At 39.9% G+C, this 27,181-nt stretch overlaps 3 protein-coding genes across 3 annotated transcripts; 2 read left to right on the top strand and 1 right to left on the bottom strand.

Moving 5' to 3' along the window:
* Window positions 1–119: 119 nt before the first annotated feature.
* igfbp7 (insulin-like growth factor binding protein 7) lies at window positions 120–8,668 on the top strand. The gene is made up of 5 exons (XM_017492053.3): window positions 120–612; window positions 2,272–2,381; window positions 3,905–4,012; window positions 5,065–5,191; window positions 7,990–8,668. Exons 1-5 carry the CDS (start codon window positions 180–182, stop codon window positions 8,010–8,012), a joined length of 801 nt encoding a protein of 266 aa, XP_017347542.1. The 5' UTR covers window positions 120–179; the 3' UTR covers window positions 8,013–8,668.
* A 1,951-nt stretch (window positions 8,669–10,619) lies between these two features.
* On the bottom strand, window positions 10,620–21,735 carry polr2b (RNA polymerase II subunit B). The gene is made up of 25 exons (XM_017492029.2): window positions 21,585–21,735; window positions 20,806–20,878; window positions 20,543–20,693; window positions 20,307–20,419; window positions 19,638–19,857; window positions 19,397–19,555; window positions 19,143–19,307; window positions 18,469–18,665; window positions 17,791–17,910; window positions 17,514–17,700; window positions 17,144–17,287; window positions 16,891–17,030; window positions 16,597–16,708; window positions 16,356–16,510; window positions 16,009–16,207; window positions 15,745–15,913; window positions 15,518–15,614; window positions 14,424–14,518; window positions 13,307–13,557; window positions 13,124–13,213; window positions 12,730–12,837; window positions 12,520–12,633; window positions 12,218–12,378; window positions 11,798–11,993; window positions 10,620–10,887 (listed from the first exon to the last, which is right to left on the bottom strand). Exons 1-25 carry the CDS (start codon window positions 21,601–21,603, stop codon window positions 10,798–10,800), a joined length of 3,525 nt encoding a protein of 1,174 aa, XP_017347518.1. The 5' UTR covers window positions 21,604–21,735; the 3' UTR covers window positions 10,620–10,797.
* Window positions 21,736–22,078: 343 nt separating this feature from the next.
* noa1 (nitric oxide associated 1) lies at window positions 22,079–27,181 on the top strand. Its single transcript, XM_017483648.3, has 7 exons — window positions 22,079–23,438; window positions 24,776–24,940; window positions 25,092–25,300; window positions 25,381–25,512; window positions 25,734–25,850; window positions 26,094–26,211; window positions 26,375–27,181. The coding sequence occupies exons 1-7, from the start codon at window positions 22,193–22,195 to the stop codon at window positions 26,587–26,589; spliced, it is 2,202 nt and encodes a 733-aa protein (XP_017339137.1). The 5' UTR covers window positions 22,079–22,192; the 3' UTR covers window positions 26,590–27,181.

Raw genomic sequence — 27,181 nt, forward strand, 5'->3', positions numbered from 1 at the left:
AGCGGTGTGTAGACTTTTAATATCCACAGTAGGTCCTTCATGTAGCTGTGTAAATTTGGAACGATGTTGAAAGTGGGCTTGTCTACGGGGGGCGGAGTTAACTCTGGCTCTAGGTCTCAACTCCATCAATACCCCCAGAATCAGTGCAGCGACGCGCTCGTGTTCAGGTTCTCTGTCTCATGATGCTGTGGGTTATAATTCTCCCGGCGCTGACCGCCGCTACTGTCACGCACGCCCTACGCTCCTGCGGGCCCTGTGACCCGAGCTCGTGCGCCGCGCTGCCCTCTACGGGCTGCGCGTTCCGGGTGATGGACGCGTGCGGCTGCTGCGAGCTGTGCGCCGCCGGACCGGGAGAGCCGTGCGGGGCGCGCGGTGCTGCGGTTACACGGTGCGCGAGCGGTCTCGAGTGCGTTAAAGCCCAGGAGGACAAGAAAAAGCTGAAGAAGAAGACCGAGCCGGGAGTGTGCGTGTGCAAAAACGGTAACTACGAGGTGTGCGGCTCGGACGGTGTGGAGTACAGGAGTGTGTGTGAGCTGCGAGCGGCCAGTGCGTCCGCCGAGCGTCAGGGCAAAACCGGCATTAAAGTCCACAACAAGGGCAAGTGTACCAAAGGTGAGGGGGCCAAAACTAATGAGCAGTGGAGTGAGTGTAGATAATAACCTACATAAGAAAATATTCATTAAAAAGTGTTATCGGTGACATGTAACTCGTGTTTTATTGTCAATGTGTTTTTTTTTCCTTTCTTTCATTTCATTGCACTTTTTATTTAACTTTTAAAGACATTTCTATAAAAGGAGAGTTTTTAATTAAGATGATCATTTAATATATATATATATATATATATATATATATATATATATATATATATATATATATATATATATATATATTTCATGAGCCTTTTTCGTTTAATTTGTTTTTTTCTTTTTTTTTCTTTTTACTTTATCTTAACCTTTAAAAGTAGAGCTATTAAATCACTTGATAGAAATTCAGACAGAAAATCTTTAATTGAAATTAAGTTATTAAAATTAACTCAGGACTAAGAAAAATAAAAAAAAACATTTAATGTAAAAATTCAGCAAAAATGTTAGAATGAAAAAAACCTAAACTTTGTTATTAGTTACAAATGTTATAAAATTTACACTGTGATTCCCCCAACACCCCCTCCCCCCACACACACACACTCTTTATTTTTTTTTTTTATTTTTTTACTTTTTAAATTTAAAATCATCACAATTATTTATTCATGAAATGATATAGCTGTGAAATATATTTGGTGCGTTTTTATTGTTTTAATTAAATAAGATTATTTAAAATAAAATATAAAATTGGATTTTCAAAAAACCCAAATGGGTAAAAATTGTTTTAAAAATAATTTTAAAAAATGGCCACGCCTTCTCGCATTCTAACTCCTGATTTAGAACATTTTCTGAACACAGTTATGAGTAGCTTCTTCAGTAAACAGACATTGGAAGTTCCCTCTCTTTATTTAGTCCAGAGTGAGAGCCAGATTTGTAATAATTGAAAGAAAATTAAACATTTGAGCTCTATCCTCATCAGAGAGTCTCTAAGGCTCCAGGACTACAAACAGTCGATCCCTCCCTTGCTACATTCTCTGTCCCTGTCCCTCAAGGTGTGCAAAATAATTTTTTTTAATGTATGCATGATTCTCAGCTCAGATTGGTCAACTGATCACAATATAATCACAATATTCTGTCCACAGTGGACAGTCCTGAATTTACAAATTCAGCAGATTGCACAGAAATGAGTCACAGTGATTGACATCAGTGCCATAGAAAAGGTTAAGAGGGCTAATGTAACGGTCTGCACTTATATAGTGCTTTTATCCAAAGTGCTTTACATTGTGTCTCATTCACCCATTCACATACACACTCATACACCAATGGTAGCAGAGCTGCCATGCAAGGCTCTAACTTGCCATCGGGAGCAACTTGGGGTTCAGTGTCTTGCCCAAGGACACTTTGGCATTTGGAGTCATGTGGGCCACGAATCGAATTGCCAACCCTAAGATTAGTGGACAACCCGCTCTACCACCTGAGCTACAGCCGCCCAAGTGTTATGTCTCACTCACTCACACACACACACACACACACAGAGCAAGCCAGCTCAAAGTCCGTATCCCTGAGCAGAAATGTCTGATATTACATCCTTTCAGATGGTATTAGGATTCATGAATAAACACACACCACATGACCTGCGTGTCACAACAGATTTTTTAGATTTCACACTTTTTTTTCTCTCCTCTCTCAGCTCCTGTGATCGTTACGGGTCCGGGTGAGGTCTGGAACGTCACCGGTGCTCAGATATTCCTCAGCTGCGAGGCCATCGGCGTCCCCACCCCGGTGCTCACCTGGAGGAAGGTAACATCCTTAAACACACCCAGTAGGTCTCTAGAAAAAAACTAAAATAAACATTACAAATAAATGACAATGGACCAACATAAATTTTTTGGGGCCAACAGACATTTTGCCAACTTTACTGTCGGCAGTGAATTGGTTCGGTATGTTGACGTGTTTCCTTCTGAAGTCAGAGTGATGACATGTTGAATTGTTTGACTGACTTAACAATATTGACAAAAAACAATAGTGTTTGAAATATGCCAAACTCTCGCCAAATATAAACAAACCTGACAGTAATATCGATAGCGCTAGCTAAATATAGATAACTACGAAGAGTTTAACTTTTACTCAGAATCGTGTTCTTGCTTAGTCTGAGGAAGAGGGAAACGTTTTGAAGGGAATAGTGTGCGGTAAGACAGCCAGCCAAAAACAGTGACAAACCATGTTTACTGCCACCAAGCTGCTACTGTAGAGCAAGGCCCGCCCCCCAGAGGCTGGACATAGACAGTAGGGAGAGCATTTCACTGGACGATCATGAAGATTTGGCCAACATCAAATTACTACCTGGGATAAAATAAAAACAGTGGACAAATTATTTATATTAACACTACTTCACCCCTTATTGTTAAATGATGTGCTAGTTTAAAGTGCTAGTTTATGCTTAGCATGTTTACTGTAATGCTAGTTTAAAATGAGCCTATTGAATCTAATGCTAGTTTAAAATGTCCCTGTTTACTCTAATGCTAGTTTAGACCTTGAAAATATGTATCTGTGGATTAGCGCGTTCTGTATAATGCTAGTTTTATCATTAGGATGTTTGCTCAGTCATTTGTATATGTCAGCCTGTATATTGGGGATGTTAGTGAACAGGAAGTCAAGGTTTTACTCTAAGAGCCGAGTGATTTCTGTTGAGGATGTTTGCTCTGAAGTTATACAGCTTTGAGAGCTGTTTGATGTTATGCTTCCTCTCCCGAATTCCTCCCTTGTTTTCCGGCTGTATTGTTTCCATATGGCGTTATTCATAATGGTATGCATCCTTTTCGACAAAACACACACACACACACATCCTCAGTGATGTATTGCCCAGTTTTCTGGAGGTGTCCTGAATGAGGAGGCATTTTAGTGATCAGCCAAAACAAAATAGAGTGTATCTGTGGCAATAAACAAACAACGGAGAGAGCTTTAAGACAATTCCTGCGTAACAGGTCACAAATAGAAGAAAAAAACATTACATTTGTATTTACTTATTTCATTAAAAACAACACAGACAGTTATTATGATTAATTTGCCAATTTTATGGTGGAAGTGCACAAATATATGGATCAGGAGATGTAAAGGAAGCTTTATTCAGTGAGATAAATAAATAAACACTCCAGGATGTGCTGTTCTAGGAAAACAGTCAACACCAGGGTGAATCCGAGTCACCTCAAAGTTGATTAATTTCCTATAACAGCGAGTGTTTTATTCCTGTTAAACCACAACAACTGCCTGCATTTTTTTAAAAATCTGTTAAAGAATGATACATCATACACATCATTTCATAGATCACGGACAATAACAAGAAGTCTCAGCTGCTCCCAGGAGACCAAGACAACCTCGCCATCCAGATGAGGGGAGGCCCCGAGAAGCACGAGGTCACCGGATGGGTGCTGGTGAGTCTATATTAGTCTGTATCATTTCCTACAACGTTGATAATCAATCATAATTGTTGTGGATTATACAACAAATCTTATACTGATCAAATTTTCAATTGTTGAACATTAGGAAGGAAACATGTTTGCCATGTATTTTTATATAGAAGAAATTCCTTATTTATTGTTTATGAGCAGTGATGTCTGGAGGATTTCCTGTTTTAGCCTTATTTACTGGGCTAGAAACAATGCATTTGAAAAAAAAAATGGCTTCCTGTTGACGTACAACCTGGGTCTGTTTTAAGTCATGTTGCATATGATTTTCCTGTGGTTTTAAATTTGTCCACAGTTGATGCCATGACACATACTGATCTCCACAAAAGTCTGTTTTATTTTAGTTCTTATCATTTCTGTTGCTGCCGCAATTACCCAGACTTCTGTTCTCCTATGCAGAAAATGAGAAAACACTTTCACATTAACCACCACACAAGTTCAATATGTGAATTCAAGACTTGTTTGTGAAATATAAAAAATAGCGAGTGTGAATGATTTACGATATTTTGTGTGAATGCTTTTTGTATAATTGCAAAGTTATGACTTGTGTAAATGGGAGTGTGTTTTGTGTGAATGAAAAAGGTAAAGTAGCAAAATGTGTGGGTTTATATGAATGTATAATAATGATAATAATAATAATACGTGATTGTGAAAGCATTTTGAGAGTTTTGTGGAAATGTAAGTGGTGTGAATGTGAGTGTGTGCGAATGTGAGTGGTAAAGTAGTACATTTGAGACTGTTTAGTGCAAATGTATTATATGAATGAAAGAGCTAAAGTAGTGAAGCTGAATGTTTTGTGAGTGTATTGCTTGAATGTGAGGGGTAAAGTAGTGAATGCGAGGGTGTTTGAATGTGAAAATGTTTTGTTAGAATGTGCGAATTTTGAGCTCGGATCTATTTTTCCTTTGAAGGTTTTGAAATGAAAAAAGTGTATTCCTACATCAGCAGTCTTTTTCGAACACATGATGAAGAAAGGCAAAATATGGTATGTATTGAAGATGGATAACTGTGTGTTTCAGATCTTTCCACTGACCAAGGATACAGCAGGCACTTACGAGTGTCATGTCAATAACGCCATGGGTGAAGCCTCAGCCACAGGCACCATCCACGTGGTCGACTCAGTCAACGACATTCCCTCCAAAAAGGGTGAGGTGCCGGGCTTTAATTATTAGTATACCATTAATGTTACCCATCAACTAAACCAGTCCACTTCTCACTTACGTTATAGCAGCTATAAACAGTCATTCCCTCACCAGCTTCTCATTTTTATCTCTTGAAGTTAACTAGATAGGAAAAAAACAGAGCTTGTCATGTTACAGAGAAACCGCAAAGCATAATCTCCTCTATTGTGACGTTGAAAAGGTACCACTTTACCTCTGACTAATATAAAGCACCAACACTGGAGACTCCTTCCATAAATTTTAAGCATCTACTTACAGAAACCTTTAAATAAAACTGTTACTGTAGAAACGATAGGTATTAGAACATGTGCATTCAGATAAACCCGTGACGTGCAGCTGCAATACTGGTATAGAAAATTAATCAGTACAGTAAGAAAAAGAAAAGAAAGGATTGCAGAACTGGAGCTGAGTGAAACACAAACCCATCATTGACCTATATTGTGTTATCCTTAAATCAGACCACCACTGTGTGTGTGTGTGTGTGTGTGTGTTGGCGCGTGAGCATTTTTGCTCGTGTCTGAACACGCCAAACTGCTGCCTGCAAAAACTACACGTCCCTGAACAATCTGATTAGATGTATGTTGGTTTAGTGTCACCGATTACATAGAGATCTGCTTCAGTCTGTGTCTTTTACTTAATCCAAATAACTTCACAAATTATAAGGCACACGCATGTGATTTATATAATATTTATTAAAGATTATACCTTTTTGCTATTTTACTAAGCAATATTTCATATTACTTTGTCTTCTGCTAGCTACAGGTCACGTGTTGCAATTTAACCAATAAACAACCAGCAGGTACACTCTTTCACATCATATTATACTAAAGTGGTGTTGAATTCTGTATTCTGATTGGTCACAAGTTTCTAGATCATCATCTCAGATGATAAAGCAGATGACAGGTTGATATTAAACACATTTGAATACATTTATTTCTATAGTAACTGCTCATTCACAGGGATGTGTACAGCAGATACTGTCGTGGAAAACAATCTTTCTAGCCTAAGTCAAAAACTTCAGAGACAGAGGGTTAGTAGATATCAAAAAGTAAATAAACTTTATTGAAACAATAAAGTGAGACAGTCTGCAGAAGGTCCGAATTATACATACACAAACATGTCTTTATATACCTCTCTGAAGCAGTAAAATTATCCCTAGGCGGGGCATTCACCTTTTATTTCCAGAAACACCCAATCTCCATTGCCTTAACTAATTATTCATATCCATATGATACCTTATATATGTGGTGCATGCGTTGTCAGTTATATTTTCTTTAAAAGTTTTACCAGACCAGGGTTTTTTACTTTGTCCCATAATTCACCCTATAGTCTCAGCCTCTTGGAAGTCTCTTCCTCCTGGAAGTCTTAACTTTTCTTTTGACACTGATTTGCAAGCTTAGGGGGCTTTGTTTGAAAAACCAGTTCTGGTATGTGTCTAATTGCTTTTTTTTATTGCCACATAGTGACATTGCTTTAGACAAACACAAGGTTCTCAATGTACACACTTAGAATGTCACTTGTTAGAAAGTGTTTTTATAGTTTTAGATTATGCTCGCTGTGCAGAGAGGTACGGACTGACACGGAAATCAATACGGCCTACTTTTCAGTAAGACACAGAATTCATCTAACTCAATACACACTTAGAATATAACTTGATCAACAAGTATACTATGGATTTAGATAATGCTTCCCACTAATAATTCTAACTGTTGGCTATACACACCAGATTATACCTTATTAACATATCCAGACATTAGTAAACTTTGTAGTTACACACATTGATTACACTTTATATCCTATAATACACACCACATATTCGGTTAAGAAGATGTGTAATTGTTTGAAGTGATGCGTTTGACAGGAGACATTTGTTTCCAGTGTCAGAGCTTTGTAAAAACAGCCTGAGGTAAAGCTGTAACTTTAAAGGTCATCAAGACAGGAGGTTTGAGATTTGGGGTTTCTCGAACATAAGAACAAGATTGATATTAAGGTTGTGGGTTGGTTGGAAGGGTGGTGTGGGCTGGAGATGGATGAGACTGACACGTTTCAAAGTGTGACGAAAGACTTTATTGCAATTCCACAAATAAAGTGTCTAGAGCAGGGTTTCCAGTCTGCAAAGTGCTGCAAAGGGCCAGTGTGGGTGCAGGTTTTCATTCCAACCAAGCAGCAGCCACACCTTGGCTTCATTCCAAAGAAAACCATGATGAAATGTGACAGATTGGAGAAACGGCACATTCGATTTGCAGTTGCAAAAGTAATTATTGTACTCATATGTACGCTTTTCATGTACAGGATATGGGCATGCAGTCTTACCCGGGGGTATTCCAGTCTAAGTACTAATATGCTACACATACATTTTACCAAGCCACTTATATCATGAGAGGTAGCTAGGGTTAGGCTAACCCTTACCCAGGAAAGTTTACTCAGAGTTAAAAGATAACCTCAAGTTTTGGACCAGGTTATGTTCGGCGAGTAAGTTGCTATGGCAACTTGCATACCCTGAAAGTTACCTACGTTTTTGGAACCGAAAGTTGAGGCTATCCGTTAACCTCGAGTAAACTTACCCAGGTAAGTCACATAACCTGCTTTCTGGAATACCCCTCGGATGATCATCACTGCTATAACGTAAGTCATAACAGGAAGTTGTTATTGAATGTAACTAGAAATACATAAAAATAGGACACAACCTCTTTGATCGTAACAACCAGTATGAGGCTGATCATGTTCTCTCCTTTTTTTTTTTGTGTGTGTGTGTGTGTGTAGTGGTCCTGGATGATAAGCTGTAAGAAGGGTGTGTGTTCACCCCTGACACCACCACATCCTGCAACATCAGGACTGGGATCAGACACAGAACATATTTACACTACTTTAACACACACACACACACAAACACACACATACACACACACACACACACACACACACACACACACGCACTCACTAACACACGAGAACAGGCATCCTGTTTTATCCCTATCCTTTTCTCAGTAAGTTTTGACTACACCGATCAGGAGATTGAGATCGAGATATATAAATCTCCAGGCTCATTTTTTCTTGTTCCTAGATCAAATGTATGTGTATTCCCTTTGTCTTCGTGTACATCATGTACTCGCCACGTTTAAGTCTTTTGGAGACCAGGAGATCCAGCGATTATATTCCAAAGTAAGAATGATGTGACGTGAGGGGTGTAACACAAACGTCTACCATGTTTTATGTTACTTAAAATTTGTTAAGCTGTATGCGCAAAAGGCCAGAGCATGAAAGTTGTTTTCAGAGCTGGAGCTCAAAGAGAAAGCGAGAGAGATAAAGAGAGAAATGGTCTGAAAGCTGAAATTTTTTTTCTATTAAAGATTTAAACATAATTTTACACACAATTACCATCAACTACTGCACTTGTTTAAATGTCATATTTTCACCTACAAATAAAGAGTTTATGATGTGACATGGTTTAAGAGCAATTTGTGCATTGTCTCTGATCATTAGCTGATGAGCATTTTTTGTATCAATGCTGCTTTCTCACTACCTTTTTCATCCTGATCTGAAACATTAGTAGCTGTATATAGCTTTTAAAAGTACATTACTAAACTATTTAAAGTGTTATCCAGATTAGCATAACCACACACATTTCTTCATGCAGACTCTCAGCCACAGCAGGGACACAAACCCTGAGCACCAGCACCACTCACACCATCACTAACCCCACTAGAGGAACATGGCACTATGTGCCACTAGTGGAACTTGCTGAAAGCAGGTGGTGGTGTTTTTTTTTTTTTTTGGCGCACATTTATCATCTGAAAGCAGCCCTGATGTCTGATAAGCAACAAAGAAGCAAGACCAGGATCAAAGCATCAACCTGAGTAATGAAAGGCAGCAGCTTTCACAAAGAGCCATGAAGCCTCACATGAACTTAACTGGAGTTTATCCCGAACACCACTGTTCTAAATCCTACACAGTTGTGAGGCAGGATCCTGAGGAGAGAGTATCAATCTGTACTGGTACGCAACACGTCAGTGTGTGTTTCAGTTAGACAGTGAAGGTTTGAAGCTCAGCCTAGAGTTTACAAGGCCTAAACATAAGGTACATTTTTGTGTGTGTAAAGTGGAGTATAATTCCTATACTTCCTATACTTATTTCTTCCTAAATGAAACATGCACACTTCAGGTACAAAATGCAAAACCTAGACAAGGCATTGTCAACCTGTTTACTCTCATGGACCACATTAACCCCAGTGCTGGTTTATTTTACAAACAAACAAACAAATAAATAATATTTTAAAAAGGGCATTTTTGATAAAGCCACTTTATTTGAGGCAGAGAATCTTTTTTATTTCTGATCCTTCCACCTGTACAACCAATTATTTTTAAATAATTTTTACAATAAAAGGAAAACAAACATCACCCAAGCAACAAGGTAGCCTTTAGCATCTCTTTTTCTGGGTGTATAACACTAGAGGTCAGAGATCCTTTATTATATCAATATATTAATATTCATAATAGACCTAAACCGTTAAATATTTCCTCGTATTAAATGTTCAAAATCAATCATCCTAAATACTTCCCTCATGATTATATAAATGACACATTTTATCATAAATGATTATTTATTTCATGAGCTATGCTTAATCTAACTCCATCATTCGTATAACATTCATTATTCAAAGATATAATCAAGTCCTTAAATCTCTTCTAGGCTCAAACAAACACAAAAATATTTGGTGACTAGTCTAAAATCAAAAGTTTTATTAAGGCCATTTCTAAGACAATAAATATTATTCTAAGCATTATTCATACTCATTATTTAATTACATCTGTGTTTCCTGACTTCCGAAGACTGAAAGTTCAGTTCTCAAGGCTTCCTGGACTCAATCCATGCGTGGCTAATGTGTTCTTGCTGCGATAAGTCAGATCAGGAAGAGTGTGTAGCTGCAGGCCCAGACAAAGAGTACTGTTCTCACGCTGAACTCTTTCAGAAATATTTACAATAATCTGCCTCATTTTACAGATCAGTAGAGCTGCACTAGAGCTCCTCTTCTTTCTGGAAAATTCTCAGACGTCTCAGGTTTTTTCTTACAGCACTGAATATGTTTAATGTTATATTTTAACTGCTTATGTATTTTACATATCCATTTTCCCCACCTAAATCTCTGATTGGGGCAGGGACGATTAAATTAACACCACACTTTAAATCTGTGAAACCTCATAATTAGTCAACAGCTGAAAGAGTTTCTGGAGACTGAGAGGGAAAAGAATTCATTAGGGGTGCCAATAATTTCACTAGACTTCTCAACTTAATTAAAAAAAAATAATTAATTTTTCTGACGGTGAGGGGGATTTTTTTTTCCCATGTGCAGTAGCAACGTGGTTACGTAGAAAAATTAACAAGCAACAAAAACAAAAGGAAAAGAACTTTATTTAATCCATTTTACAAAAAAACAACAACCATTTTGCATACGAAACGATAACAACAAAATTACTAACAGAATCAAGCCTGGGCAGACTGTGCTGCAGTTCTGATCGGGAAAAGCACCTTAACCTGGCTTTTCCTGTTTCCCATGATTCAGTGGTGCAGTGTTTAGGTGGTCATCATGCGTGGGGCGATGCTCATAGACATGAGCTCCTGAAACAGAAGCTTGCAAGCGTACGGCAGCCGCACCAGCGAGATCTAAAACACGGAGACAACAGGTTATTCGCTGATACAACTGCTGAATAACAGATCATAAGAAGATGAAAATAAATATAATTAAAACTGCAAGCAGCATTTTCGAGGGTCCAAGCACCCAGACTCGGTGAGCCGCACATTCACAGACACTCTACAGTTGTTGCCCAATCAATCACAGGAGAGAACTTTAGGCAAACGAATTCAAAAGCGATTTTAAGTTTCACTAAAAATGGCACTTAAATGTAAGCATTTTAGCTTGTTATTGTAATTTCTAACCAGTAAGTGCGAATTTTGACAGGGTCCTGAAAATGCCTACCAAAGTTGGTGTCAGAGCACAAAGTCGTTGCTGAGATACAGCCCTACATCCTGTTTGACCGCTTCCCCGTAAGACTCGGGTCCGGTTACAGGCAAACGGTTTGGAGTACTCAAAATTCTTTTCATAAGTTTTGCGAGGTTTAGTTTGAAGATGACGTGTGGCAAATTTGGTGATGAGTGAACAAAATTTGTAGGAGTAATGAAAAAAAACAGTTTTGGACAAAATCCAAGATGGTGGAAAATCTAATTTTGGAAATTGACGTCCTAGGGTGCCCAGGGACCCAGGGAATCTCGACCCAGGGAATCCAGTGATGTCTGGCTTTTAAATGTTGAACACACAGTTCAAAAGTTATAACCATAAATGTACTTCCAAATTAATGCAAATTTGACCCGATGGTAACGCTAGAGTGTTAGCAGAACTTGGCGCAAATTTGGTAAGAATGTTCCTTAGACCCTCCCCAATCAGTGTGCCAAATTACACAACTTTTTACCAGACAGTTCTTAACCAGAAGAAGAAGTTCGAATAACAATAGGGTGCCTACACACATTTGGTGCTTGGACCCCTAATAAAAGAATGTAAATGTGTAATGGCTCCTACCTGAGTCTTGTTGCGGCAGCCCCTGCACTCATAGGTGTGTGTGCGCGTGTTGGCGATGGCCATGAGGCCGCACAGGTTACACACGTGCACCTGGTAGGGATCCGATGCCTCAAACAGCCGCTCCTTCAGGAACTGAGCTGCACCATGAGCGATCTGACAATCTCGCTCCATCTCTCCGAAACGCAGACCCCCATCTCTGTACAACACACAAACAATTCAGTATACCAACATCTTTAAACTGCTAACACATTGCCACATCAGAGCTCTTTTCAGAAATGTGTCTGTGTATGAGCATACACTAACAATCATACAACATACTCAAGATATAGTTTAATAAATAATTTATTTCCATCCGCTTCCTTATCCCAGTGACCATTTGTAAAGGAGTATGTATAGTACAAGTTGAAGTAGTAGTCTCACCGTGATCTGCCCTCCATAGGCTGCCTGTTGAGGATCTGGACAGGACCCCGTGCCCTTGAATGGATCTTGTCATCCACCATGTGTTTGAGGCGCTGGTAGTAAGTGGGGCCGAGGAAGATCTGAGAGGTCAGCTTGCGACCCGTGAAACCGTTATACAGCACCTACGGGAAAGAAGACAGCATGGTGTGGGCGCAAACAAGAAACCTCTCGTGAGAATAACACACCAAAAAAACCCCAAACGGTCAGAAGGCAATGTGCGATACTGGATCAGACATATTACACTTTGGACGTATCCTGCTTACCTCGTTTCCTCTGAGGTGGTAGCCGTACTCAGACAGCAGGTTAGACACTTTCTGCACGTTCACAGCGTCGTTAAATGGCGTGGCGTCACCAATCTCCCCTTTATTCGCAGAAACCTGGCGTAAAAAAAGATTCAGACATTTAGGCCATCTCTAACAAATACAAATCTAATATATAATTCAGTGCTCAGGATGCTGTGAATGCATGTATACCTTTCCCTGCAGACACTCGATCAAGTGACCGACTGTCATTCTGGACGGGATAGCGTGGGGGTTGATGATGATGTCTGGTGTAATTCCTTCACATGTGAATGGCATGTCCTGCACAGACATATCCGTAGTAGTACCTTTAATAAACTTGCATTAATGCAAGTCTATACAAACTGTCATTTCTCATCATGTGTGGTCTTAGAAACAGTCAGTTCAATGGGACTGAACCATTTTGGAGGGCACTCATCTTGGTCTAAGTGGTTCAGTCCAAAATGTACGTAATTAAGCAAACGAGCAGAAATCTGGAAATTCTGCTCGTTTGCATCTGGTGCAGCTTCGTAGCTTAATTTCATGCTATCTGTTGTGTGGAAGCACAGAGGACACACGACACCCTCACCTCCTGCCTGTACTGAATCCCGCAGGTTCCCTTCTGTCCGTGTCGACTGGCGAACTTGTCTCCGATCTGAGGGATTCGAACCGAGCGCACCTGCAGAAAACAAACCGACAAGACAAAATGATCACATATAGACTCGCAGTCATGAGTGACTTTCAGCATCGCATGCATAAAGGCCACACCCACCCGGATCTTGCAGAACTTGTAGCCCTCCTGGTTGAGCGTGACCATGACCTGGTCGACGATGCCGGTTTCGCTGGTGCGCAGGAACGTGCTGCAGTCTCTCTTTGTGTAGCGCCGGTTCGTGCTGTCCAGCTCGTCATCGTTTTCGGGTAGCGTGACCGTCTTTCCGATGATCACGTCCTCACCGGACACGCGCACGCCTGGTGCTATCAGGCCGTCGTCATCCAGCTTATCGTAGATGGCATGGCGCATTCCTGAGAGAGACGGACAGTTTATGTTAGTTTATAGCGGTAACCATAATAATATGAGCAAGGTCATGATAAAGTATGGCAGAATAGTACTGTGGGTATCAGGTCTGCAACAAGCAGCTGGATGGAGTTTTAAAATATCTCTTATACACTACTAGTCCAAAGTTTAGACACGCTCATTCTTTATATACTTATTCCCCCACACAAACATTTAAAAATATTAATAAAGTCATCAAAACTCTGGAATAACACAAATAGAGCTATGGGAATTATGTTGTGATAAAAAATCCTAAATAAATAAAAAATAATTTAGTGTTTTAATATCTTCAGAGTAGACTCCCTTTTGGCCTAGAATTTCCAGAAATGTATTATTGCCATTTTCTCAACCAATTTCTTGAGGAATCCCCCCCGAGATGCTTTTTAAACAATATTAAAGGAGTTCCCACCTATACTGGACACTTATCGGCTACTGTTCAGAATATTTCGCTCCAAGTCCATCCATTTAAAAACACCCATTTTTTTTGTAAATAAAATGTTAGTTTTCTTATGAAAGAAATGAATATGTTGACAATTATTTTTTTGTCTACAACACCGATTTTAAACATTTAATCATACACCTTCAGATCAAAAGATTTTTAAGATCATCGGAAACATTTCAGAGTGTCTCCAAAATTTTGACCGGTAGTATATATAAATTATATACATACATACATACACACACACACACACACACACACACACACACAGTCTTTTGGACAAAAATGAACATAACTGGCATTCTTCCATAATACACCTCTACTGTCTTTGCTAACTACAACAGGTTAAAGCCTAAACAAGGTAACTACGGAACCCGATTTTAATCCGTGACTCACCTTGACACTCCTCACGCTTCGGTTTCTCAAAAATCTCCTCCTGGTCGAAGCCTTTCTTCGACTCCTGCTCTTTATAGGAGCGGTAAAAGACTGACCTAAAAACACCACATTTATTCATTCACTTCATCTTCTAGTTTTCTACTTTTTTTTTTTGTTTGTTTTGTTGAGTGAACTAGACACGTTTGCACTTTGAACTATAATGCTGAAAGCTTATAAAACATTTATAAAGTACTTATAAGTAGAGATGCACCGATACTAAATTTCTCAGCTAATACTGATAACCGATTATTCAGAGTGATATTGGCCGATACCGATAACCGATAGTTCTGCCTTTTATGCCTTCTTATAAATTAATAATAATGAATTCCTAAATTCTGAAAGAAATGCAAATAAAAACTTTATTCTCTCCATTTCAACAAGTTGTTTCACAGTAACTGGTCTCAAACAGAACACACATTACTCTAATTAACATTAACACATGAACTAAATTCTGAAGATTCAAGTAAGATTTCTTAACTTATTGAACGTTATTAATTCATATTAACATTGACTGAATTCTAAAAAACTCCTGTTAGTCTCACATTCACTCACCACAAACAAAAGTATATCTACTTCATCACCGACATCAAAACAGGTAATATATAATATCAACTTATTTATAAACATTATCTGCATATGAAATATACTACTCTACAAATATATTTTTCTGTGCAATATTTACTTTTTATCAACTCTTCTTCATTTAAATCTTTCAACGGTGTACTGGCGCTTTAATTCAGCTCAAGCAGCAGGGCAAAATTCGCTAATGCTCACTTCCGGTGTAAAATTTTAGCAGTGCAGAGTTTACAGAGATTACAAACTGCAGTTTTGTCGTCATTCCACACAAGAGACATCACCTTTACACACAACAAGAAATAGATGTGTTTTCCCACCCTCTTTTGATTGACAGGATATAATCGGAACTAATCATCGGATGTTTTTAAACTATCGGCTGATGGCCCATAGTGGGAAAAATAGCCTTTATCGGCCGATACAGCGGTGGATCTCTACTTATAATATTTTATAAGTATGCAAGGAAAAGAAGAAAGAGGTACCTGAAGAAGCCTCGATCCACGGCCGAACGGTTCATGATGACGGAGTCCTCTTGATTGTAACCCGTGTATGAGGCAATGGCCACGATAGAGTTGATGCCTAGAAGGGAAAATGCTTGTTAATATTCAGTATAAAATCGATGCATGGCAGATATCTGGGTGGGAGGAGCATACACTCTCTCCCCTATCAATTACAGAGACACTAGGTGATTATGGCTGTCTGTCGTCACCTGCTGGCAGCTCTCTGAAACGCAGGTACTCCATGGAGCGTGTTGTGACCAGAGGCTTCTGCGGGTAATACAGCACATGAGCCAGAGTGTCCATACGCACGTGGAAGTTGGTGATGTACACACCCATAGCCTGCTTCCCCATAGCAGACTGGTAAGTGTTCCTGGGAGACTGGTCACACACAAACACACAGTGTCTATCATGAGTGCAGAGGAGGAAGATAATAACGTGTGTGTGTGTGTGTGTGTGTGTGTGTGTGTGTGTACCTGATTGTGATCAGGGAAGGGAATGATGGATGCACACACTCCCAGGATCATAGATGGATGGATCTCACAGTGAGTGTAGGTGGAACAGTAGGCTACGCCCTTCTCCTGGAGGTCATCCGGGGTCATGGCCAACATCACAGTCTCCTCCTCCAGAGTATCGATGTACTCTACTACGCCGCTCGCCACCAGATCCTGCCAGCTAAACACACACACAATAACTTACTAAAGCCACTACTATAAGGATGCACCTCAAATCAAACCTTAGAATATATGGGACGATGTGGTCTCGTCCCTGACATTATGTTACGCATTTTGGCGGCCATGTTGTAGCACGGACGCCTGCATACCTGTAGTTGTTGTACTCTCGCTCTTTGAGCTGATCAATGTGGCGTCTCTTCAGCAAGAGCTTCTGCTTCTCAACGATGAGCAGTGGACGACAGATCCGCCCAGCGTCCGTGTAAATCCGGATCTCTCGCTCTCGGATGTCACGGATCATCGACACCTGAGTGGAGGAAGTTTGTGAGATAGGTTGCGTTTCCAAGATGCTTTTTCCCCGTTTGTTTAAGTTACAAATTGTCCCTCTTTTACCTCAGACACAATGATGTCCATCTGCCTCCTGAGCTTCCTCAGTGTGTTCATCAGCTGCTCCGGGTCTTTGTGGATTCCCACCCAGCAGCCGTTCACAAAGATCTTTGTAGCGCTGGATGAGAGAGAGAGAGAGAGAGAGAGAGAGAGAGAGAGAGAGAGAGAGGGTAAAAAAAAGAAAAAAAAAAGAAAAAAGAAATAAAATCACACATTGGCCACACAATGACACTAACACACTTGTGTTGTTTATTTTAATAAACATCAAATCAGATAAAGGCATATTTTGGGGAAACTGACTCCGCAATAGCAGCAGGTGAGATCTCCTCTAGGTTCTCCATGCTCCACTCCTCCAAGAACTCCAGGATGGGGGATGGCTGAGAACCCACGGAGATGTACGCCATCAGCGCCAAGTTCTTCACCAGACCTACAGCATGGCCCTGTACACACAAACACACTTAAGGCATCTTTCGATTATGTTAACACTATGTGTCGGGATATCTGTCTTCCATTTTGTTTTTACTAAGAATTTTATTCATTTGCTCGTTAGTACCTCAGGCGTCTCGGCGGGACACACCATACCCCACAGAGTGTTATGGAGCTGCCTTGGCTTGGCCAGCTTGCCGTCTCGGCCGATGGGAGAGTTCACGCGCCGGAGGTGAGAAAGCGTCGAGGCGAACGTCAGTCTGTTCAACACCTGAAGAGCAAGACGTTGCAAAAAATTGGACCAAATAAAATGGTTAAAAATGTGCTGCTCGTTTCCTAAAAATGAACATAGAATGTTTTAAATAAATAAATAAATAAATAAATAAATAAATAAATCTTGAAGCTCATGATTTGACTTAAAAAATAAATAAATAATCATTAAATATACGTCTATTATACTGTTTATTTATGTATACATGTGCTATGATTATGATCACCTGAGACACTCCAGCTCGAGCCTGATGGGCTTTTTTGACGTCGCCCCAGTTCCCCGTGGCCAGCGAATACTTCAGGCCGTCGGAGATGATGCGCGTTTTGATGGCCAGCTCCAGGTTGAAGTCTTTCCCACGGTCGATGAACTTCTGAGCATAGATCCTGATCTCCTTCAGCAGGTTCTTGAACATCCTGTTGTGGTGCATCGGTACAGCGCATGCTTTAATAACCAAGTACGATAAACAAAGAAACGAAGACAAGACAGACATTCAACGTTCTCACCCTCGGAATAGGAACGCCAGTAGTGGCCCGGCCAGATCCAGCCTCTTGTTGCCGTAATGATCTCTGTCGTCCAGCTCTCTTCTGCCCAGAGCCGCCAGCAGGAGTCTGTGCACCATATAACTGAGAGAGAGACAGACACAGAGAGAGAGAGAGAGAGAGAGAGAGAGAGAGAGAGAGAGAGAGAGAGAGAGAGAGAGAGAGAGTGAGAGAGAGTGAACTGCATCTAATCTTTTTAAGCATTTAGTGTCCAGACTTTTGGGAGTTCTAATCTCAAGACTTTCGATCAATGCATCAAAAAATACGGTAGCAAAACAAAGTTGTTTATGAAAACAAAATGGCCGTTTAATAAAAGTGGCTCCAGTAGGAGATCTATTTTGCGTCCAATCGCATGCATGTGTGTAAATTATTTATTTCACTAATCAGTGAAGTGACGTGAGTTCAATTTTTTTTAAATGTGTTTATTCTATTCTTTATTCTTTCATTTCTTCAGATGATGACGATGATGATGATAATAATAATAATTAATTGAATACCTGTGAATAAATAAACACATTTTAACATCTATAACGGTTTCCTGTCATATAGTGCAAGTATAAATCTACTAGTAAAAAGTAATATGGAACCATAAACAAGATTTAAGATGAACATAATTTTTTTTTTCTTTAGAAGTAATCTCACCCTAAAAAGTACGCCTTCTTGGTCTCGCAGAAGTCGGACACGCCGACATGAGGCAGCACCTCCTTCTGCAGCACCTCCTTGGCATATTTTATCCTTCTCTCTTTAGTGACTCCGGGTTTGGCCCCCCTGGACCCAATGAAGTTCAGAGCCACGTTCTGCTCTTGGATCACGAATGCCTCGTCAAGAGACGGCTTAACCTAAAAATAAACAATGATAATAATAATTTAAAAAAATAACGTCATGTCCTCACCCAAAAAAAACTTGAATGCTCAGACGTATTAATAAATTTTTCTGTAACAGTGGCTCTAGTTCAGTTTCAGTTCACAGGTTTATATTAGTGCGTTCTAATATGTTACCGTTTTTATAGCAACAGCTTAATCACACGGGCTTGTACGGCAGACGCTTAACGTGAACAGATGAAATAAAAGGTAATTCTTTGAATCTGATTGGTCAGGAGGTGTGAATAGTTTAGTGTAACAGCACAGTCTGTCGTGTGTTACTCCTCACGTATTCGACACGTAGCCTAGCGAAGAGCCGCTGTCGTACTCATTTTGGCAACTCTTGCACAGTATGCTGTATGCAGTACGAGCACTATGCTGGAATTTAACAGTGACGTGTATACCCTTTGACCTTTCTCAGAATCTAAGCTCTAATCCACCAGGCACGGGTTTTACCATTTCCATCATCTCGGGATCGTCAAAGTCGTAGATGATGTGTTCCAGGATGTCCCTGTCGGACACGAAGCCCAGTGCTCGGAACACGATGATGATGGGAACTTCTTGTCTGATGTATGGCAAGGTGGAGACGATCCTCTGACCGATCGCGCTCTTCTTCACTCCCTAGAAAAAAAAAATAAGCGAGAGTGGATTAATGCCAACACCAGAAGGACACCACGTTAAATGAATGAATGGCTGTGCGATGATGGTACCTGTCCACCTCTGGCCATCATGCTGACCCAGATGGTGCTGGTGGGTCTGGAGGAGTTCTCCAAACAGGACCTGCACTCGCCTGTGTAGGCGTACTTTGAGTCCTTCTTGGCGAACACGTACACTGTATTCGTGGCCATTTTCTCCTGGGCGATCAGCACCTACAGCACAAACACACACAGTACGCTCAGCGACATGCGGTTTCCACATACACGCTACCCACACCAGCAAAACCCGCCCGACCTTCTCAGAGCCGTTGATTATGAAGTAGCCGCCCGGGTCGAGAGGACACTCGTTCAGCTCGCACAGATCACGGTCTGTCAGGCCGCTCAGCAGGCAGTAGGTGGACCGGAGCATGATGGGAATTTTGCCAATGAAGGTTTTCTGGTGCTGAGTCTGCTGCTGCTCCTCTCCCTCCTTTATGATCGTCTTGGTGATATCCACGTATAAAGGAGCAGAGTACCTGAACACACACACACACATTACTAGTGCAATTATTATTTTGAAATTAGCTATGACTTAAAAATGTTTTGAAACACACATCATCCTTACCCCCTGTATTTATATGGAAAGTTTAATCGTCCACTATTACTCAGAAATGTTATTACATAAACTCATTTCTTAAGAAACCTTATTAAATATACATCCTCTCCACCCCCTGTTACTTGTAAACAAACTCTTTTCACCTATTTGCTTGTCAGTCAAAATGAAGGGGGGGGGGGGGGGCTTGAAACTCATCACACACGTGATGACACTAAAGAAATCCTTCCTTTTTACTCAAAACACACTATAATACAAATGAAAAGAATTTCTAATAATATCATCCTGTCTTTACGCAGCAGCGTATTTTCTATCTCGGTTTTAAAAATTATTTCCATGAGACATATCCAGGTGTCACACGGCTACACTGACGTGAGGTTTCGAAGTCGTGCTTCGTTGGGCATCATGGGTGACGGAGCGCCGTCTCTTTCCCAGTGTGTCGGCTTGGACAGGTAGATCTGCTCGAACTTCAGCAAGTAGCGAGGCTGCAGAGAGAAAACAAAAAGCTTCATTAAGCACTATGTAAAGGGAGAACAACAGTGCTGCTTTTTTTTTTTTTTTTTTTTGCAAAAGTGTGTGTGTGTATGAGACACAAAGAAAGAGCTCACCGGTTCCTCCACCTCTCCGGAGGCGTGCTGTGCCTCGGCCTGCAGGTCAATGGGTGGTGCATCCTCCACGATCCTCTGCACAGACATCTGAATGAACTCATCGAATGAGTCCAGCTGCTGCCGCACCAAACCTTTCTCATCAAAGTAAGAGCTGGGGGGGAAGCATTAGTAAGAGCACTTTTCCATGCAACCGGGTGGTACGTTACCCTCAAAACCCTAAATGTCATATTCAGAAAGAAAGCAGAGGAATTGTGAGCTTTAACCTGATAACAATCCAGCAGGCTTCCTGCCACAGATCAGGAGTGATCTCATCATCATCCTCGTCATACTGAATATCTGTAGCAAGAGAATAAAAATACAAATAACAGCATGGAATAAGAAGGATAGCTTTATTTCTGCTCGCATGCTGAAAGAAAAACATTTTAAAAATTGCAAACTGCAGCCTAATACACGAACAAGTAAACACAAAGCCTGCATCCTAAACGACTCTCTATACACTATAGAGTGCACTTCATATACTACACTGCCATTTTTCACAGTGTACACCTACAAAATAAGACTGTTATTAGTATTTACCTGTATTTTAGACTAAATGCTAACAATAGCGCGAAAATAATACGGAAGTGAAACTCAAAAGGAAAGTGTTGAAAAATAGCTTTTAATTTCTATAAAAATGTCTAACGTTGCAACTAGTTCAATAAACATAAATGCTAATTTCGCTCAAGCTAGCGGTATTTTACTGTAAACACCCGTATTCCGACAGATCCTGCCTCCTTAATGATGATTGGCTAGACCAGCGTAAAAATGAGTCACTGATTGGACAGTGAAATCTTTATCCAATCGTCACGCAGGATTTGGGACAAAGATAGCCAATCGTAGTACAGGAGGCGAGGCTTGTACGGAATCGGTTGGAACATAAAAGAAGCGCTATATTGTTAGCTTGCGAAGAAAAATACACTGTGTTAAAGCATCATAACTAACTGGTGTTTCGTTATGAAGTATAAAAAATACAAACAATATCAACATATTGATATAAACACACCTTCGTCTTGGTCATACATCGTGTTTCGGTGTAGTAATCCTTTAAATAAATATGAAGAGTGAACTCTACAGTGGCGTCTCGGCGCTTAAAACGCGCTCTATTTAGAAACTTCACTGAACTACGGGGACTGGGTATGTAGAGCATAAAATATACGTAATTTCCGGGATTCGCACGTTAGGCCGGAAGTTAGGTTTTCGCAATGATACTCTTATTTAATATTTTCTCAATAGATTTTGCCTCAATTTTAGATTAACGAATTACAAGAAAATCCTAAAAACGTGTTATGAAATTTTATTATGAAACGTTATTATGAATGTCACATATTCTATTTTTATTTTCCATATGTAATTATGTTTGTTTTTTTTATGTGTTTGCAAGTTGTATTTCTGCCATCCTTCTTACTTTTTTCGCTGTGTATAGCTTTTGTAAACTGATAGCTTTTTATCTTTTATAGTTTGTCCTGAAGAAAGAGCTCTTTTTTTATAGAACGCCCTCCTGTGACGCAATTTTCCTGCGACAGAGAAAAAACATAGCTGGTTGTTTCACGTGTATTGAAGCTTTTCAAGGTTGTAAATGTTTATACAAATTATAGAGGATTTCTAAAAACCATGTTTAGGCTATTACAAGTGCCCGTATTCAGATTTCCTGCTTCTAGGCGTTTAAAATGTGTTTTAACAACGACAGATCAACAGTATAGAGGCTTAGAATGGAGGCATTTCTCTCAGTCCACACTTTACTTTGACCTGGTTTCCGAAAAAAAGCAGCAAACTTTTTATATATTTAAGAACTGGACATCTATGAATGGGGCGTTAAGATTTCACAGCACTGAGGAGAAATCTCAAAAGAGGCGTAAAGCAACATCAGAGACCTACTCATCTGTTGAACCTGACAAAGATGAAGAATTTGTCTTCCTGGACTATTGTGAATCCATGGACCACGGAGAAGATCCTTTTCCTGAACAGCTTCAGATCACAGACTCCATGAAAGCAAAAGAGGACAAGCCACCTAGAAAGACTATAACAGAACTGCAGCAAAAAGCTCTGGAGCTGCAGCTGAGATCTTTAAAAGATGTTGGAGATCAGAACATGAACCTGGAGGATTGCATTGAATTCCATGATGAAGGGTTTCCACTTGAACGATCAAAGAAGAAGAAGAAGATTAAGCAGGAGCAGAAGATCTACGGAACGCCAGATGCTGAGATGCCGATCAGTGACATCTCCTGCTCAGGCTGTGGTGCTGCAATGCACTGCATGGCTCCTGACGTTCCTGGTTACCTTCCTAGTGAGAAATATAAGCAATTAATCGAAGAAGAGAAACTCAAGAAAGCGATATGTCAGCGTTGTTTTCTGCTCACACACCACCAGAAGGCTTTGAACGTCACCATGTCGAAGGAAGAGTACAGGAAAATTGTGAGTAGAATCAAATATGAGAAAGCTTTGGTGCTACTCCTTGTGGATCTCCTCGATCTTCCAGACTCAATCGTACCTGACCTGCCACAGCTCGTCGGCAAAAACAAGCACATCGTTATTTTAGGGAATAAAGTGGACCTGCTGCCTGGAGATTCCCAGAATTACCTGCAGAGGATCAGGAGGCAGCTGGCCCAGCATTGCACCGATGCTGGAATTCCCACCCGAGAGTCCAAGGATGTTCATCTGATAAGTGCTAAAACGGGATACGGGATCGAGAACCTGATCACAAAGCTTCAGGCATCATGGAAGTATAAAGGAGACGTGTATTTGGTTGGTACTGCTAATGCTGGCAAGTCCACATTGTTTAACACTCTTCTGGAGTCTGATTACTGCAAATCCAGAGCATCTGATGTGATCCATAAAGCCACAATATCCCCATGGCCTGGTAAGGCATGAATCATTGCATGGTGAGGTTGTATTGAAGAGTAAAAAAAAATCTGATTTTGGGGAGGAAAAAATTCCCAATGTATTTGGCAAACTGAATGCATGAGATGAACTCTGTCTGATTGTACTAAAAATAGTGAACGTTTGAGTGAATTTGATTCATTTGACTCATCTCACCAACAAGACTAGACTCTTTCAGCTCTCAAACGGCTCACTGCCATTTTGTTCTAAACTGGACAAGCTTGTAAGAAGGTTTTAAAATAGAATTATGAACATAATAAATATAAAATATGGCCTCAGAGGAAACTTAAAATCCTTTCATAAATCCTATCACCTATCTAGCTTAGCGGTGATGATATAAATATGTATAAGTATGAAAGAATATTCCTGTCACAAATTTACCTCACGGTAGCTAACTGGCTAAAATTGTCAGTAAAAACTATTAACATTTTATGAAAATTCTTGTTAGAAATATCTCCAGTTTACATCGTGTTAGCTAGCAGGCTAGCATTGGTTGTAAAGATCCTTTATAATTTTTTAATATGACTTAAAAATCCTCAGAAATCTTGTCAAGTTAGCTTAGCAATGTAAATTTTTGAAAATGTATGGAATATGATTGAAAATTCCTTTCAGAAATGAGTTTACCTCATCTTAGCTAGCATGCTAGGTGTCCTAGTAAATATTTTTTGCATTCTAACAATCCTCCCAAGTTAGCTTAGGTTAGCTAGCTGGCTAGTGTTCTCAGTGAAGATTATGACAATTTGAGTATGAAGAATAATTATAATTTCTGTCAGAAACACCCCTACAGTTTACCTCATGTTGGATAACTGACTAGGTGTCCTAGTAAATATTAATTACAGTCTATCAATCCTATCAATTTAGCTTAGGTTAGCTAGTATAGATTATAACAATTTATGAGTATGAAATATGAATAAATATGTCTGAATCATCATAATTACTTTCAGAAACACCCCTATAATTTATGGTATTTTAACTAATTGGCAAACTAACATTTATGCATAGTAGTTTTTAAAAAGCTGTCAGCATTGTTGTTAGCTCATGTAGATGGTTAGCAATAAAAGTGAAGATTATAATATATATTTTAGTGTCAACTGTAGTATTGGATTTTTGCTGAAAACATGCCCAAAAAATCAAATAATTAAATTATTTTCATTTAATAAATAAATTCTACATATTTTTTTCATAGTTTGAATAAATTGGTATGGTAGTACATTAGTCTGTGTGGATAAAAGACAGTGATTTTAGAATAAAAGATTACTGAATTTGATTTGCTAAATGTTTAAATGAAAACATATTCTTTCATTTTTTTCTTTTTAGGGACAACACTGAACCTCCTGAAGTTCCCCATCATCAACCCGACGCCGTACCGGCTGTTTAGACGTGCAGAGCGACTACGACTGGCGGCGCAACAGACCGAGGACGATCTCGATCCCGAAGAGCTCAGGAGAATCCAGCATTTCCGTAAACAGGGCTACTTGATCGGTGAGCTGGAGCAGGAAACGGTTTTGGTAGAACATGCTGAACGATTATCGATTATGTGTATCCACAAAGTGTTATTCAGATTTATGACACATTCCCTTATCTTATAAGCAAGAATGAAAATGGGACGAAAGTTGTGTTTATTTGATCGCAGGTCGTGTCGGGAGAACGTTCCGGGTGCAGTCTTCTAGAAAAGACCTTGTGGAGTTCGACCCAGACAGCCTCAGCTTCAGCGAGGACCTGAATGAAGACAACGTGGGCGGACCGAGCTCTGAGGAAGAACCCGAGGCTGAATTTACATACAACGAAATTAAAGATGCTCACTGGTTCTACGACACACCGGGCATCATGAAAGAACGTGATGTGAGTAAGATGACACAGTGTTACTTGAGCTGAATGTAGCTTTGTGTAAAAATGCTTCAATTTAGCCGTTTAATCACCAGATTCTCAGCCTGCTGAACGAACAGGAAGTGAAGCTTGTGCTGCCGACGCACGCCATCACACCCAGGACGTTTATACTGAAGCCGGGAATGGTGTTGTTCCTCGGAGCGTTGGCACGGATTGATTATCTGGAAGTGAGGTTCTTTGCTTTATTAAACAGCACTGATGAACTACAGTATGATGACTTTCCGGCAGAAGTTAGAAAGAGATAAAATCTTAAAACAAACCAGTAACAAGATATAAATAATGAAACATGACAAAACATTTACTGAAGTGAAAATTCTCAGAATTAATCATGATTAAAATATGCTAAATCTATGTAGATAATAAATAATCTCCATGCTGTCTTCTCCAGGGAAATCAGCCGTGCTGGTTTACCGTCTTGGCTTCGTCTCAAATCCCAGTCCACATCACTAGTTTGGACAAAGCCGACTCCACGTACCAGAAACATGCCGGGAAAACGCTACTCGCTGTAAGTTACAGTTAGAGAGGATGACATGTCACACTTTTTCTCCATTTATAGTTAGATTTAACGTTGTGGGTCGTCCGGCAAAGAAGTTAGTTCTTGTTATCACTTGTGTCACAGCAGCTACAAACAGTCGTTCCTTCATCAGCCTTTCTTTTTTTTTTTTCTATCAACATTAATATTTTTGTCTTCACATGCTGTTTGGAACGTAGCTCGATAGTTTTTACTGTTTCTCCATTTCCTGTTAAGGTGCCAACAGGTGGAGAGGAACGAATGAAGGTGTTTCCAACTTTCGTGTCTCAAGACTTTGAGCTCAAGGGCCGAGGACTGGACACAGCGGTGACTGACATCAAACTATCCTCAGCAGGTACTGCACTATAACAACATATAACCAAAAATAATCACTGAATCACTAAATAAAATTCCCACAATGCACTGCAGTAGGTTAATGTTTAAATGGTATGTATAAGTCACTGGTGTGTTTGGGACATCTCCACAACGTACTAAAGAAGGTGTTAAACTCTGCTTAGGTTGGATCGCTGTAACAGCGGCGGAGTCGGAACGCCTCCTGCTGAGAGGCCACGCCCCCAATGAGACAGGACTTTGTTTACGAGACCCGCCTCTCCTCCCACATATCGTCAATGTGAAGGGGCCTCGAATTCGCAAATCTCTTGCCTACAGGACAAAAAAACCCCAAGCCCTGCTGGATGCGAATCCTTCTGGCCAGAGACAGAAGATGAAATAATGAGTCTTTCAATAAAAATAATAACTAATTAAAATAATAGTAATAATAATTGTTTACACTGCAGTGCAAAGATGCTTAACAGGGTTGTGAGAGGACCATGCTGTGTGATGACGTACTAAACGATAATCCACATATACGTCTGATATGACTGAGTGCGAAATTTAGCACCCCCCCATATTTACTATTGCGCTATATTAGTGCCTAATGTAGGGGAGGTTCATTATATCACCATGTTGTTTGAAGTGTGAGTGAAATGTGGTTTTGACAAACTGTTATTTTAACATTTTAAGTTCATGTCATGAAATTAGCACAGATGCCAGAGTGATAAACAACCTGATGTTGAATAATTCTTTGAATCTGAAGGAAAAATGAACATGTATGTCAAATATTAATACATATTAAACGTGTATGTTTGTATTAACGGAGGTTGTATTGATTACATTGTATTGTATTGAGTTGGTGAACTGATTGTAATTATAGGATGTAAATTAAATATGTCTGCATTGTATGCTGTTTCTATACAATGGAATTATTGAATGTATGATTTATTCATCTGTTTTTTAGCATTCATATTAAACATATGTAAATAAGA

The sequence above is a fragment of the Ictalurus punctatus genome, chromosome 2, assembly GCF_001660625.3.
Source record: "Ictalurus punctatus breed USDA103 chromosome 2, Coco_2.0, whole genome shotgun sequence".
NCBI lineage: Eukaryota > Metazoa > Chordata > Actinopteri > Siluriformes > Ictaluridae > Ictalurus > Ictalurus punctatus.

Bases quoted from the DNA above. Each gene is read 5' to 3' on its own strand.
- igfbp7 (XM_017492053.3), top strand. From the start codon at position 180: ATGATGCTGTGGGTTATAATTCTCCCGGCGCTGACCGCCGCTACTGTC. The intron at 2,382-3,904 runs GTAACATCCTTA...ATCATTTCATAG, and splicing joins CGGTGCTCACCTGGAGGAAG to ATCACGGACAATAACAAGAA. The intron at 4,013-5,064 runs GTGAGTCTATAT...TGTGTGTTTCAG, and splicing joins AGGTCACCGGATGGGTGCTG to ATCTTTCCACTGACCAAGGA.
- polr2b (XM_017492029.2), bottom strand. The intron at 17,288-17,513 runs GTGATCATAATC...CTTGCTCTTCAG, and splicing joins CTCGAGCTGGAGTGTCTCAG to GTGTTGAACAGACTGACGTT. The intron at 13,214-13,306 runs GTGGGTGTGGCC...TGTTTTCTGCAG, and splicing joins ACAAGTTCTGCAAGATCCGG to GTGCGCTCGGTTCGAATCCC.
- noa1 (XM_017483648.3), top strand. From the start codon at position 22,193: ATGTTTAGGCTATTACAAGTGCCCGTATTCAGATTTCCTGCTTCTAGG. The intron at 25,301-25,380 runs GTGAGTAAGATG...TTTAATCACCAG, and splicing joins GCATCATGAAAGAACGTGAT to ATTCTCAGCCTGCTGAACGA. The intron at 26,212-26,374 runs GTACTGCACTAT...AACTCTGCTTAG, and splicing joins CATCAAACTATCCTCAGCAG to GTTGGATCGCTGTAACAGCG.